Consider the following 16,641-nt stretch of genomic DNA (forward strand, 5'->3'; position numbering starts at 1 on the left):
TGTATCTTCTCAAAAGCAACGTGTTGCATCCGAAAAGATACACAGGTAGCTTTAATGTAGCCTATATTTCCATAAGCAACAGATGCTCTTTTGTATCTTCTCAAAATCAACGTGTTGCATCCGAAAAGATACACAGGTAGCTTTAATGCAGCCTATATTTCCATAAGCACCAGATGCTCTTTTGTATCTTCTCAAAAGCAACGTGTTGCATCCGAAAAGATACACAGGTAGCTTTAATGTATCTTTCCATAGGCAACAGATGCGCTTTTGTATCTTCTCAAAAGCAACGTGTTGCATCCGAAACGATACACAGGTAGCTTTAATGTAGCAAATATTTCCATAAGCAACAGATGCTCTTTTTGTAAGCAGGATGTGGACGGCGGGAGAAGCCTCCACCAAATATGTAAGCAAGATATGCCTACACCCAATATGTAAGGGGTAAAGAACTATGAATACAAGAAATGAACAGAATAACTAGAACTTTAAAGAGTCTTTAACATATTCACATTTGAACAAAACAAGATTAATTTGATGAAACACTCGCTTGCTGCTGATGAGGATTCAATGTTTGTGGTTATGAAAAATTTAAGAACAATGATTCAGTAGTCACCTACCTTTTTGAAATAGCTTCCCACTTTGGCATCCACTGGTATTTCGAAGCGTTAATTATTAATTAAAAATCAAAATAACTGATCTAATGAAATGGGTTCAGATCCCGTCCTATTCAATAATACAATTCTCTTTAAACTGCCCGAGCTGCGACAGGAAAACTGTATTATAAAACAAGAGCAAAATCTATACCCTTCACCAGAACAGCCGGACTTTACTCACAGTCCTAACGAACAAGCTCACACACTGACACTGCCCAAAAGTAAAATTTTTGGGTATATAAATATAACTCAGTCAATGCCAAACATGAAAGCCATTTCAAGTACATATTTTTATCAGTCGCACAAGCGGCACGTTTGTTATTAAAAACAAAAGAGAAGCTACATTAATTTTGACAACTAATCAAATAAACAATCCTTCTGTCGATGACAAAGATTGTTCAAAGACAAAAACACTGTTCATTGAACTTTTCCAATTTAAAACTCTAAAATCCTGATCAATATAAGATAAATATATGATTAATATATATGTCCCATATGACCAGGTGACATTTTGTATATTCTCAAAAACAATGTGTTGCATCCGAAAAGATACACAGGTAGCTTTAATGTATCTTTCCATAGGCAACAGATGCGCTTTTGTATCTTCTCAAAATCAACGTGTTGCATCCGAAAAGATACACAGGTAGCTTTAATGCAGCCTATATTTCCATAAGCACCAGATGCTCTTTTGTATCTTCTCAAAAGCAACATGTTGCATCCGAAAACATACACAAGGAGCTTTTTAGAGTTACGTCCTTTTAGCACAACACAGCCTATCAGCTGCGATTCGTTCAAAATGTTCTTTCCATTGTTGGTGATACATTACAACTCCATCATTCATGGAGAATCTCTGTGTGTAGGGAGCTTTCTGCATCTAGAAATCTAGGGTCTCTGAAGCTTGATGTTTTTGCAAAGCCGTGAATATTACCCCGCGAATCATACCTTGCCTATATGCCGTTTCAAAGTCACAGAGGCAGAGCTACGGGACGCGTACTGTACATTACATTGATTTTTTACATTATTTGTCAGATGCAATGAAAATATTTTTTCAAACATAGTCTCTGTCATTATTTCATGATTAGTCATCAGTGAATATTGGAAGCAAAAATAAAGATGATATCATCTAAATTATTCAAATTGGGTCGCCACAAAGTTCTCTAACACTGTGTATGAAAAAAAATCCATCAAGCTGTAAAAACATGTCTCTTGTACTCGTAACTAATTCTTCAGTTGTCTCTTGAATGCTCTGCTATTTGAGTTGTTGAAATTTTAGTATATAGATTTAAATTCAGTATGACAAAAAACGCTCACAAAAGCTCCAGAATTCTGGACTCAAACCTTATTGAAATATAATATTCTGTGAAAGTAATAAGCTAAGATTGACTAAAGACCAATTTTCTGATTTTTGTCAGTTCAAAATTTCATTCCAAGAATCTTTACAATATCTGGTTGTTCAAATCACTAATATTTCATTATACTCTCAATAAAACAAAAGATGAGACATTCACATGACCAATATATCCGCATTGCCAAAAAGTTTGAGTAAGGACTCAAACCTTATTGAAATATAATATTCTTTGAAAGTAATAAGCTAAGATTGACTAAAGACCAAATTTCTGATTTTTGTCACTTCAAAGGCTGAACATTTCATTCCAAGTCCAAGAATCTTTACAATTTCTGGCTGTTCAAATCACTAATATTTCATTATACTCGCAATAAAACAAAAGATGAGAAGACAATTCACATGACCAATATATCCGCATTGCCAAAAAGTTGAAAATTGCGACCTAGTCCATATGGTTGAATATATTCAATTTGAGGATCGACATTTTTTTCAATTTTTTTTTATCATCACACAGTTGATGCTGGGTTGTCTCAATACAAAAATATTGAGTCACATAGGCTTGCATCAGTCATCGAAAATGACAGTATGGACGTATGGTATATAACTTTGGGGGTGTACCAAAGACAGTAACATCAAAGTCATACAACGCTTCCAAAACAAGGTGCTGAGAAACATTGCTGATGATCCTTGGTACGTCAGAAACAGCGACCTACACAGAGACCTGCAAGTCGACCTGGTATGCAGCGAAATCCAGAGGCATGCAGAGAAACACGAGGCTCGACTCCACCAACACGACAACATCGAAGCAATCCAGCTGCTCGAAAATGAAGGATTGGTGAGGAGGCTGAAAAGGAAGAAGCCATTTGAACTGGTCTAGTGCTGATTCAAGTGTCTTGTGTCCAGTGAAAAGCAGAGCAGTGCAAATGAGTGAAACCCACCTGTGTACCACCAGTCAAAAGCAGTGTACTAATAATATTAGAATTTGAATAGGAGATCCTATGGAGGATTCTCTTGTATGAAGTAGTTATTAGAATTATAGGACAGAAAAAAGTTGCTCATTAGTCCCTAGACTAGATAGCAATGTATCGTTGAATAAAAAAAAACATAGGCTTGCATGAGGCAATCGCAATTTCTCAAAATCTGGCAACGCTGACATTTTGTCTCCTGTAAGACCAAGTCTTTTCTTGTTGTATTCAGAGCATGAAATGTATATCGAATGCATTAATTAATTATAACCAATAATTAAGAATTATATTAATTATAACCACAGAGACAATATAGCATAAGAAGATATCCCATGGTATAGGTCAAGGTATGTGACGACGTTGGTAGTCAATCTCTCATACTATGATTCACCGTTCTTACACTCTCACACGGCCAAAACAGTTATAACAGTAGAGACAAGTTTTTTTTTCAAATCCCATTGCAATCTAGTCTAAAAAGACTAATGAGCAACGGGCCAAACCCTTCGAGTTGTGTAGTGTTGTGGAGTGAAAATGTCAAAAGCAGAGCAGTTTTGATAGTGTGAATGTTTATATTATAATACATGATATTTTATTTATATATTTCTATTATTATATATTGTTAATTTCAAGTTAGTTGCTAGAAGTAGTAGTCCTGGTGAGAATACTACCTATCTTATTAATATTTAACCCATTATTATATAAGGAAAAAACTGCTCATTAGTTGCTAGAAATAGTAGTCCTGGTGAGAACTACCAATCTTATTAATATTTAACCCATTATTATATAAGGAAAAAATTGCTCATTAGTAGAGAAAAGTGATACAAATCTTGAAACAGTATCTTTACTTTATAAAAATAGACAGTGATCGGCTTGAGTTAACAAAAGTTTGAAATTTAGAGCATAAACAACCTATATCATGTTATATCTTCTTATTATATATTTTCTCTATGGTATAACTCGATTCTAAAGAAGTTTTTTTCACCTTCAACATAAAAAATCCAATGAGGAAGTTGAGAAAAGCCACGGGTTCAGTCTCTATTCTCTCAGTGTCATGGAACTGCATCAGTTGAATCACCAACTCATCGTCCTCCTTTATATCACAGGCATACTGCAACAAAAATACACAATTCACTTCATTTCAGTATTTCCTAGTGGAGAGGCGCGCATAAGGACAGCTCAAGGATCATGATTTCAAACACTCGTAACTTTTGACGTGTTTGGATCTCATCGTACTACGTAGATCATTCTTTTCAGCTTATCATTCTTGTCTACAGCTCGATATAAGAAAATCAGAACTACAATATATAATGCAAGCACACCCCCTTTCTTATGTATATGTTTACTGGACTAATGTAGATACAGAGTGTTTCAGAAGTAGTGTCAAAAATTTAAAATGGCCGCCATTTTGAAAATTTACATAGATTTTTTTATTTTATTTTCTATTATTTTATTATTTTTGCCAAATTTCAGATAAATACATCATCTCGTTCTTGAGATAAAAATTCCTAAGTGAAAAAACAAAATGGCAGCTATAAGGATAACCACTGAGTTTTACTTGGCGGCAGGGTTTCGCTTCATGGGTGATGTTGGCAGGGGTGGGACACGTCATGGAGCTTGCTCATTGTCCGTTCCAATTCACAGAACTGAGCTATATAATAAGTCATTCCATGTTAGTGCTATTAGATTATGGAATTCACTGCCAGCTCATATTAGGCTGCTTGAAAGTCAACGCCGGTTCAGTGCGGCTGTCGTGGCGCGGATCAGGGGGGGGAGGGCTTAACTAGGCGGTTTTACTCTATGTTCTTTAGAGGTGTGAGTGTAAGTGTGATTGTGTGGGTGTGTGTGTGTGTGAATGTTTTGTGTGAGTGAGATTTTTTCACTATTAAGATTTCTTGCTTTTAGTTTTCTCTTTTTTTTCCTCTTAATTTATTCAATTTGTAGCAAATTGATTTAGTAGTTTCCTTATAATTTTTAATTATCATTTAATTTCAAATTGTAATGTATATTATTATTTTTTTGTACTCATCATCGTGGGTTAAATGGAAGAGGGGGCTTCTATTGCCTCAATTTCGCCCACATCACTTTTATTGTAAAGTGTAAATAAAAGTCATTTATCTATCTATCTATCTATCTGAGTTTTGAACACTTAAAATATGACATTTGTAGTCTCCTATCATCTAGGAACAATAAGTTTTTTAACCAGATCACTCCCGTGTTATCGGATGGGCACGTTAAATTGTCGGTCCCGGCTGAAGTATGACAGTCGTAAGGCCCATTGACGGCTTAAATGATATATTCAGGCGGTGGGACCTTCCCGCAAGGGACTCACCACCAATAAAAGCCATACGAATTTACTTTTTATCTAGGAACAATACCCTAAAATGTTCGACACTACTTCTGAAACACTCTGTATAATGAGATTAACATTGTAAAGTGAGTGCATCAGTGTTAGCTTACCTGTGGATTACGTAGCATGGTGTCCTGAGACGCGCCCCCGGCCCTGTCTTGGCTAGTGCCCAGGACACCCTGTTGCCATGCGCCCACACTTGCCTGTTCACGCCAACCGCGCCCGGCGCCTGCGCCCGCAAACACGTTGCGCGACAGCATGCGACACACTGTCAGCTCCGTGAATTCGCGCACAACGTCCTCCAGAGGCATCCTGCAATCAAATCAAACACATAAAATAGAATAGAAAACCCCGTTCACTAAGTAATTGATAAAAAGCTAGCAATTCTAAAGGCTGATTTACACGGTGACAGTGGCTGGCATGCCAGTTTGGATATTAATAATAATAAATAAATTTATTTCCTTTGAAAATACAATCAAGCAATTAAAACTAAAAAGTACAAAATATCTACAATACTGGTAGTCTGAAGAGAAAGGGAACATTTCAAAAATCAGGTAAAAGAAAAAACTGAATACAGATGAAAGTATTGATAATTTCAAGATTGTTTTTTGTCATTAGGGTGCAAACTCTTTGAAGACAACAATTTTAATCCAGTATAAGCACTTATATAAGATTCACCCCTAAAAATTGAGTTTTTGTTAACTTCCTTTTACTCATGATGATATTATAAATTATCACTCATCAACTTTTACAATAAACACCTCAACCGAAAGCAATCTAACCTCAAAGCAACGCGTGAATCAAAGGTAACCTAACAATAGCATTAAAATCACAACTGACAAACAGCTAATTTCGAATGTTCGGCGTTGAAAGGAAACATGTATGTCATGACTAGTTTCCTTTCACTCCAGTACAGCAAAAATACGATATCTGTTTCTCGTATAAAGAGAATGCTGACATATTCCCTTTCAACGCCAATCGACGTATCCCACAGTAAACAACTCATTTCAACCATAAAAAAATAAAAAATTTTGACATGTTTCCTTTCTCCTCAGGCCGATTCATTGTTGTTTATGAAAAAATATGGAATTTGATTCTATTGGAAATTAACGTACTCAACTATGGGAAACCCATGTGCTAGAGTAGGTGTTAGTAGTAGTAATAGATTCTGGGTTGATATTGACTGGAGGGTCAAAGGCAAGCGGCGACTGGCATGCCAGCTTTAAGCGGTACCCTGTTTACACGTTGCCAGCTACTGGAACAAGTCGTATGTGATGGTGTGGTTCCACAGAGAGCGTGGTTTATGTGATAGTAGTGCAGATCTTGGTTTTTAAACAAATGGCAGAAACGCCACACAGAGTTGCCGTTCAAAAGTGTGTGCGTCGAATATCTATGGTTTTGTGTGAAGAGCTTTTGGAAATATGTACCCACGAGTTACAGCGTAAAGAACGCGAGAAACGTGGATACGAAAGTGGATGGACAACAAGACTTTGAGGGCATCAGAGACAATTATAAGAGAGCTTCATGCTAATGACCCGCAACAGTATGAAGCTGTGATGAGGCTGACATGAAGCTGGCGCGCCAGTAAAACAAAAATATTTGTTGTGCTGGAACTGCCAGCTGCTGGCGCGTCCTTGGCTTGCTGGCTGCTCCAGTTACTGGCGTGAGCCGTTTACACAGTGCCAGTGGTTGGCATCCAGTGACTAGCAAGCCGACTGGCACCGTGTGAATCAGTCTTCAGTAATTTTTAAGCAAATGGTAGGATTTGAGCAGTGGCAACTCGCTCTTCAAAATGTTAGTTTCGATTTTTTGTTCTTTACTTTGTTCGTTGCTCCATTTTAGGTCGAATTATTTCTCTATCATTATAATTTCTAAATTCCCAGTGGTTTATTTATTTTTAATTTTATGTTAGAAGCCTCTCACAGATGACAAAACATGCATGATGAAACTGTGTGAGTGTGCATGATAAACATACATGTGTCCTAACATTAGTGGCCAGCCTAGGGGGGTGTTTACAATAGTTGGGTTTACTTTCAAGTTTTGTGTAGAATTCTTCAATGTTGTTTTCCATCACGAACTGCTTATTATTAAATCAATTTTTGCTATTAAAAACAACAACTAGCAGTCAGATTATGACTGCAGTAAAATCTGACTGCTAGTCGTTGTTTTTAATAAAAATTTTGTGTAGAATGAATGTATTTTACAAACTTGAATTCACTATACCAATGTAGACCCTTATCCAAGTTTTGTTGACTCAAGTATATTTATTCATATATTCCTCATAAATTACAAAATAAGTCAATAAACTGAACAATATACACTGCAATAATGAAACTAATCTACAAAATATCTTATTAGGGACTGCTTCCCCAAAAGAGCAAGCTAGAGCTTGGGGAAGGAGGCAGCGAACTTCAGCAAGCTAATAGAAAAACTAAGAATCAGTGAAGATGAAGATAGAAAACATAATGTTGGATTGGATGGATTAGTCAATATGATAATAATAATATTCCTATAAGGCCCGCCGCAAAGAAGACCCACGCAATCCACGAACCACGCTTATCCACGTTCAAGGTCAAGCAAACACACACGCTAGGCTGGGTCTGTCAAAGCAAAGTGAACGTGAACCCACGGTAGCGTGGAACATGGCTACCTCTACAAAAGCCGAGTACAGCCGAAAAAATCCGCCAAAAGCCGGCAGAGTATAGTTTGTAGGTATAAAATAGTTTGGACATATTGTTAGACAATATAAGAATGTCTTCTTACTATTTTGGTGTCTGAATCATTTTTATCCGACCCAAAGTTATTTTTTAATTAATGATTATGTTTATTAATGTCGAAACATTTCGAGCAGAAAACATGAAATTTTCGACATGCTAGAAATATGTAGTGTAGCCTATTGGTGTACATCCTATACTATTAAACGAGCAATTTCTGTTTAGATGTTTATATGTTTGTATTTCACCGGATCTAGAAAACGGCTCTCACGATTCTCACGAAATTCAGAACATATAGTTTTATAATATTCGATTGCACTAGGTCTCATCCCTGGGAAAACTCGCTGGAAGATATTAAAAGGATTTATTCATCCTTGGAAAAACAGCTGATAATTTCGTCGTCTGCTGATGATGGAAGTGAGTTAGCGAGCATGTGTATGGAACTGAGACAAAATTATGACTCAGCTGTTGAACTTTTGTAATCATTCAATCAGGTACTTAGTGCCGGTTGTACAAGAGCCGGTTAAATTTTAATCCTGATTAATTCCAGTAGAACCAATCTGATAAACTATCTTTTAGAAATGGTCTTCTCTGATTTGAATTAAAATTTAACATGCTTTTGTGAGAGAAATTTTTGCATTCCTCTGGGAATTAATCTCAATCCACTGTGATTAGATAGAACCTTTCTGTATGAACTATAAAATATAGGCCTATTATACTCTTCTTTCTTATAAATTTTATATGCTTTTGTACCACAGAGCAGAGCTCGGAGCCCCGATATTATGATTTATTAGAGATGTAGTTGACGGCGCATGCGATAGTTGTAGGCATGCGCAGTACAACGAACGAGTTACCCACATTCCACGAAAACTGTGAACAAATCACAAACCGACCCACTTGTGGATATCAATTTAGTGGAAAATTCTCGGCTGGGTGCAGTTTGCGGCGCGCCATTGCTAGCAATGCTTTTAAAAAACTTCCCACGGCGTGGGTTGGAGTGGCGTGGATTAGCGTGGGTCTACTTTGCGGCGGGCCTAACCATCCTCGGTAAATTGGAAGTATGGTACATTCAATTTGATAGAAAAACTATCTAAGCACATCGGTATCTCGACCAAAGAATAGAATGAAATCAACTGACCAGAACTCAGATTTGTCACGCAAATGCAGACCGAGCCTCGTTCGTTCGTGCTCCTTGAGTTTGGACCATTCACCGTTGGCAGATAGCATTCGAGTGATTGCTGACGTCGAGTAGGCATACTCGCCCTCTGAAGCACTCCTTGTCCCGCTAAAACAATCACAGAAATCCACTATAAAATACAAACTGCAACAATTAAAAAGTATACTAGATCATTATCGTCGGTATTTAGATTGTCTACTAAAAATATTGAATACATTATTTTTGAAAATACAGATTGTGATTAATCTCTGACAATGTTATTGTTTGAATTGAATTTATTTGTTTCCAACAAAATGAAAGTATGCAATGGACATTATTATACACAGCATACCTAATAGAATAAGTATAAGTTCACAATTATTCAAACTACGCTCACATGAACATTAAGGTTTGTTTGTGAGTAGTGAGTTCAAATATTATTATTAAAAAAGTGAAAATAAATAAAAGAAGGAGATCAAACTCCAGCATAGATAAAACAAAAAATGCTCCACTTGTGTATCGGATAGAATAAAAGGATTTGAATAAGAGAAACATTTATATACTTCTAAACAAGGTAAGTAGCTTTTCTAAATTCAAAATTAATTGTTTCAAGTGTTTGTGTTTTGTTTCAATGTGGAGATTAGTGAAGAATTGCAAAGTGTCACATAACCTTTATTTGGACATTTTATTTTATGAAATTGGGATGAAAAGAAGTTTTGGACTGTAGTCTGTTTCTTTGTCCTTAAGTTGATTGTAAATGATAAATAAATAAATAGGTAAACATATTGGAGTAAATATGACAAATGGAAAACGAAGGATCAAAGGATCAAAGATATAATACATGGGTCAAAAATGAAATATTTAGTTTTTGAGCACACTTGAGTGATAAAAATGGATGAAAAATAGTTTTTAATAACTATCATTCAAAACATTTGACTGTAGTGTCGCGTAAGTACTAGTTTTTAATAAAATTATTATTAAAAAAATTGATTGTAGTGTTGTCAAAAATAGTTAAAAACGAATTATGAAGTATCAGTTCGTCATAGATAGTGAAATAGATGTGTAATAAAAAAGTATCATAGGGATCCTATAGTAATATAACAAAGAAGAACCTACAATACTAAATGAGGAGGAATTTACAATACAATCAATTATCTCAATTATTTAAAACCCCCTTTCAATTTTATTGAAAATGGAAGATATTCCGATGTAAGTATCAAATAGAGACCAACCGTACGATTGAATGAATGAAATACATAAAGTTTAGAACTGTAGTCATATATCAATCCACTATCACATCATTAAAAATTCACAGATCTATTGTAGGTAAAGTAATGACATAATATATATTTCGTACTATTAACTTATAATATATATTATTAAGTGAGTAAGAATACAAATGTGCTATTGCACAAGTCAAAGTTGAAGTGCCGCTGCAGCACCGTTGAATTGGCCACATATCAGAAGTAATTCAGTGTTCTACAAAGAAAGCATCTATGTACAAAATTACATCCAAAAAATTGTGATTTATAATAAAGGTTTGAGATAAAAAATATTTGCATACATGGAAACATGTGACTGCTGTGACTACAATAATATTGTAACTAAGACTTAGGTGACAACGATAAATTTGATTTAGTTCACACTTTTTCTTTTTGTAAAATGGATTTTTATTTTGTAAAAATAGAAAATTGCTTGATTTGATCAGTAGTTTATTGGGAGGTGCTACATTCAGAAAAGATAATAAGAAACAAAAAGTGGTAAGACATAAAAGATAACTGGAAAATTGAAAGAAAAACATGAAATAAGATTAAACTTCGTAAGATGTTCTATGGTCAATCAATCACCATTCAATTTCCAACTAAAGAAAAAAATTATATTGTGACAAAGATATACAAATTAAGTAAGTTGATAGATAAGAAATAAATTGTGGAAAAATTGAAACTGGTGTCAAAGTTTACAGGTAGCACCAGTTCAATTCTAGGGCCTCTGATATGACCTGACTGGTTGTAGGCAGCCGGGAGCGACGACTTAACGTGTCCAGCTTAACGTGAAGCTAGTATGAGATTGGATGGTCAGATACATTTTTAAAATCTCCATCTATGAGGTTACATCATAGAGAAAAGATAGCATGAGTAGATATCCCATGGTATAGGTAGTTTATGTTACAAATTTCAAGCTGATTTTTTGTTAACTCAAGCCGACTACTGTCTGTTATTACTGTGTTGTTGGGGTGAGAGTGTAAAAACGGCAAAGTATGAGAGACTACCGGCGTCACATAGCTTCACGAAATGAACTACTAGGACCATCGGCTTGAGTTAACAGTGGAAATTGGAACATAGACGTCCTGTACGTCTATCGAACATAAGACGTCCTAAGGGATATCTTTTTATGCTTTTCGCGAAAAAGAACTACTATGACAATCGGGTTGAGTTTACAGTGGAATTTGGAACATTAACGCCCTGTACCAAGGGATATATTTCTATGCTTTTCAAGAAAAAGAACTACTATGACCATCGGGTTGAGTTTACAGTGGAATTTGAAACATAAACGCCCTGTACCAAGGGATATCTTTTTATGCTTTCCACGAAAAAGAACTAATATGACCATCGGCTTGAGTTAACAGTGAAATTTGGAACATAAACGCCCTGTACCAATGGATATATTTTCATGTTTTCCACGAAAAAAAACTACTATGACCATCGGCTTGAGTTAACAGTGGAATTTGGAACATTACGCCCTGTACCAAGGTATGTCTTTTTTGCTTTTCGCGAAAAAGAACTACTATGACCATTGGCTTGAGTTTACAGTGGAATTTGAAACATAAACGCCCTGTACCAAGGGATATCTTTTTATGCTTTCCACGAAAAAGAACTAATATGACCATCGGCTTGAGTTGACAGTGGAATTCGGAACATAAACGCCTATAGCATGGGATATCTTTTTATGCTTTCCTCTAATGATTACATATATAGTGAGATGCTGAGATCACTTCAAACTGTCAACATTTCCTACATATAGCATCAATGCTTTTCATACAACAAATACTGAAAGTCTAAAGTGAATCCAAACTCATTTGATACTATCGTCAATTATTCTCAAATGCTTCGTATTCAACCAGTGCCGACAGTCTCAAGTGAATTCAAATTGACTTTAAACAGTCAGCATTCTGTCTTTAAATAATTAATTCTTCCCTTTCAATCAATGCCAACAGTTCAAAGTTAATCCCATATTTTTACATAGATGCAACTGAGTGAAGTAAACAACACTGAATTACTTCTTGGGCCTCCTAGCTGGCGCGGTGACGGACACCACAGTCTCAACAGCGCTGGCCACGTTTTGCTGACCCGGCAAACTGGTCTCCACGTACTGCATCGTCACCAGCTCCCTTTTGCCCGCCGCCGCCATTTTGGACGCCATTTGTTGCGCCGTAGCAATGGCTGAGGTCGTGGTGGACTTGCTTCGAGGTGGACTTCGCGGAGTTGGTGGGACTTTAGCGGCGGCCCGGCTACTCGCGGTGGACTTAGCGGCGGTGGGAGGCGAACGGTGACTCAAGTTGGACTTTGCGGCGGTAGGAGGCGAGCGGCTACTCAAGTTGGTCTTGGAATTGCGTCGATGTCGGTCGGTAGGAGGCGAACGGCTACTCAAGTTGGTCTTGGAATTGCGTCTAGGTCGGTCGGTAGGAGGTGATCGGTTACTTAGGGCGCCTTTGACGGTAGTAGGAGGCGAACGGCTACTCAAGTTGGTCTTGGAATTGCGTCGAGGCCGTTCGGTCTGGGTGGCCGTGGAGCTAGTCACACTGTCAGCTGCCTCGTTGCTAGCTTGCTGTTTGAATGGCGCCGACTTTTTCTCCACACGCTTAGCTTTCTGTCTGTTGTCCAGTTCCAAATCGATAATGTCGCTTTAAAGTTAAGTGATTTATTGTAATTTAAATTGAAATTAGACCAATTATATATGGTTGATGAGAGTATTTTTGACACTGTACGTACGTATACATATCATGATATTCAAACCTGAGGAACCATTGATAGTGTAAACAATTACCAATTGTCGGTTGAAATTTATCGCCCGACACTCAGAATTCGAATTCAAAGTTTAATTTACTATCCATTTAACAATACATACAATACAAAATTACTACAACTATTCCAAATATATAATTTAATAATACTATAGTTGTATAGTATTAATTATTATTGTTATCAGAGTGGCAGAGAATCAGCCAATCAGAGGAGAATGAATGCTGAGTGTCAGTCGACAATCGGTGAGTGTAAAGCAGCCATTGGACGATAAGACATATTGAGACATAAAATATTGATAAGACTCTGTAGATAATATTGACCGACTATCAAATATTTAATAGAAGATCTTTGACAGACATCTTTGAAGGTAGTGTAATAGATCATGCTTTTTAAAAGATGTATTTTATCCTATTATAAATTGGTAGGCATTATCTGTAAAGGATGTGGGTTGAATCTAGCAGCAATGTTACTTTCTTATTAATAAACTATAAATATATAGCTACATTTAGCATCAACTTGCTAATGCAATAAGTAAGTACCCTTATTGTTTTTCGTTTTCTTTGTTTGTAATGTTTTTTTGGAAAATAAAGTTCAAAGTTCAAAAAAAGGTATCTTACAGGAGTCTAGGGCAACGAAATATTTTGATTATCTAGACAAAAAAGGTTGATTAATAAAAACAAACATTTTTGAAGATTTGAGAGTATAATGATTTCTATAATCTATTTTATAAATTCTATTTTTAAAAGTGTGTGTGAGGAGTTGAGGAGAGGAGAGGAGTGTGCCCTCTGTAATTCTATTTTTACTATTTTATTAATAGTAAATAAATGAATTTATTAGTCTACTTCAAAATACCACATGGAGTGGTACAACTTCATAGATTAATAAAATTTTGTGAATATTGAGCTTGTGCACCTTGCATAAAGTATTCGAAACTTGAGAACTTCTGAACTTCTAAACTCTATGATATAGAGTAAGGAACAACATATTTCAAATTAATATTTATTTTACAGTTTTGAGTGCGAAGTAGAAGGAATTTTGTTATCAATTCAGATCATAATCTTTCTAAATTCGAAATTAATTGTTTCAAGTGTTTGGTGAAAAAATTAGACATAATTTCATAAAGAGAAGAAAACATAACCTATTTTCTATTTTCTGGACTATTTTAATAAATCAAAATTCGGAGGAGGAACAGTTCTGGGCTGTGCCTGTTGATCCTCCCCAAATTATTTTACATGATAATTTTGTATCATTGAATCAATAAAATAATAATAATAATGGGTACCTTACCTATAATTTCCACTGGTTTTAAAAAGTAAATATTACTTTAATGTTTATGGATTGACAGAGAGGAAAACAATTATGAAGGGAAACAGAAAAGAGATAGAGAGAGAGAGAGAGACGAGAAAAGAAAGAGAGAAATGCACACCTTTACCTATCAGCTGATGCAGGGCGTCGACCTTCGTCACGGGGGTCACGCAATCTCACCATGGCTGCCTTGTGCCGTCCTCTGCAAAAAAAAAATACTTAAAAATTGAGAAAACATAATCAATTGAACTCTATGTGAGTGAAGAAAATAGAGATTCGTCACCAATAGTTCACACTATCTAGTGAAGATACAATAGTTGAAAATCTGAGCGAAAGTCTTATTGAACAGATAGGACTTTTTCAAACTAGGCTATACTGTATCCGTTGTTAAACAATTAACCCAAACATAATTAACGAATGCGTATTATTGGATTGATACATTTATTGAATTATCATTGGATTGGAAACAGGCGATTCAGAGTTGACAAGAGGCGGGATAGGAAAATGCCTGAAAATTTGGCCATGTCTGCTAGGTTTGTCCAACAATTTTAACGATTGTGTATTTTTTATTGCGGATTATGCCACATGAGCTTTTCGCTAGTTAATGGAAAGTACGAGGGTGATTTGAGGGGCTGATCAAATTCCCATGCATACCGGCGGGATTCGAACCCGCGACTAGGTAGCGCTAGCAGACTAATGCCCGGTTGCAGAGTAGTTACATAAAATCAAACATAGCTATGTGAGACATAGTTTAAAATCACTGACATAAATGGTTGGTCGTTGCACAGTCGTTTTTCGAAGCCCATTTAGCTATATCTCGAATTAGCATCACACATAAGTCACACTGCAGCTCTATTCACTTTTTCCGTACATGCTTCTATCCAACCAATGTCTTGGCATCGGGCAAAGTTTCAATCGACATCACTGTCAACAGACCTAAAAGACCTCATATATAATTGATAAACAATATGGCGACTCTAGGCTTTTGGCGAGATTTCTCACCATATTTGGAGGGAATTAACAACTAAAAAAAACATATGGAGAGAAAAAATAATTTACTTATATACAGATGGTTTTTCGTAAACATCTTTCAAAAAAAAGCTATCACAACCTCTAAGATGCATTTGGCGGGAGTAGATATTGGATTTAACAGCACGATTTCGGGCCCATAACTTAACTGACCGTTTTTAGCTATTGGAGACATGAATAAGCTCTTTCTGACGACTGTACAACGAAATCATTTGTCTAATTGGGCGTTTTTAGTTTTATGGGAGCTATAGTTTACTTTGACATCTATGCAACGGAAAGTGAATTTATGACTTCGTAGATAAGTTAACTGCCTGTTTTTATCTTTAAATGACGACTCTGCAACCGGGCATGAAGGGTGCAACGCATCAGCCGGTGCTAATATAAAAACCAAACCTCGACAAACTTACTTGAATAAATTGCGTAGATTAGTTTCAGCCAAATGTATTCTTCTGACATCGGTTACATGGTAGGCATGACCCTTGTTGATACCCAGCGAAGTCCTAGTTCCAATATCACTCGGTAGAGGAGCCTGAAAATTGAAAATTTGGTTCAAATTGAAATAGGTCAAAATTAGGAAATAGGTATTTCCTAAAAACACACAATACAAGAACAACTGCTATAGTTACATTTGCTTTATAATGTCAGCATTGGATGAAAAAGAAAGTATGAAGTATAATATTATTATAGAAGAAATGCTTATAGTTAGAAATAAATCTTACTACAGGTGATTGAAGAGACTTGTAATGTCAAAAAATCCACTTTATTCTAATAAAATGTTTACTACAGGTATATTTTAAGATAGAGGTAAATGAGCTTCAACTCATTTTTCCTCATCATCTCTTCTGTTTAATTTGTTCATTCATGAAATCATCATACATAGAAAGGTTTGTATTTATTTATTCATTATTTTACAAAGGCGACTTTCTAAAAGTATTTTAAGCCTAGGTGATGATGATGGGATGAATGATAATACAATGAAGGAAGAGTTATGAATAAATAAAAATTATAGGTTATGCTATCCACTTGAATTGATTTGAGTCAATTTGAATATTATCAGTCATCCCCTTATCATAATCAGTAGGCTTAAACTACTTGTACAAAGTTGCCT

At 35.8% G+C, this 16,641-nt stretch overlaps 1 protein-coding gene across 1 annotated transcript in view; it reads right to left on the reverse strand.

Annotated features, from left to right (window-relative positions):
* LOC111055118 (calpain-5-like) overlaps positions 1 to 16,641 on the reverse strand; it is a 52,194-nt gene that overhangs the window by 11,704 nt on the left and 23,849 nt on the right. Inside the window, exons 5-9 of the mRNA XM_039424795.1 lie at positions 15,941 to 16,062; positions 14,632 to 14,706; positions 9,160 to 9,306; positions 5,418 to 5,619; positions 3,943 to 4,068 (exon numbers count right to left, since the gene is read on the reverse strand). Coding sequence (XP_039280729.1) covers positions 3,943 to 4,068; positions 5,418 to 5,619; positions 9,160 to 9,306; positions 14,632 to 14,706; positions 15,941 to 16,062 — 672 coding nt within the window. The remainder of the gene's footprint in view (positions 1 to 3,942; positions 4,069 to 5,417; positions 5,620 to 9,159; positions 9,307 to 14,631; positions 14,707 to 15,940; positions 16,063 to 16,641) is intronic.

Source organism: Nilaparvata lugens, chromosome 3, assembly GCF_014356525.2.
Source record: "Nilaparvata lugens isolate BPH chromosome 3, ASM1435652v1, whole genome shotgun sequence".
Classification (NCBI taxonomy): Eukaryota; Metazoa; Arthropoda; class Insecta; order Hemiptera; family Delphacidae; genus Nilaparvata; species Nilaparvata lugens.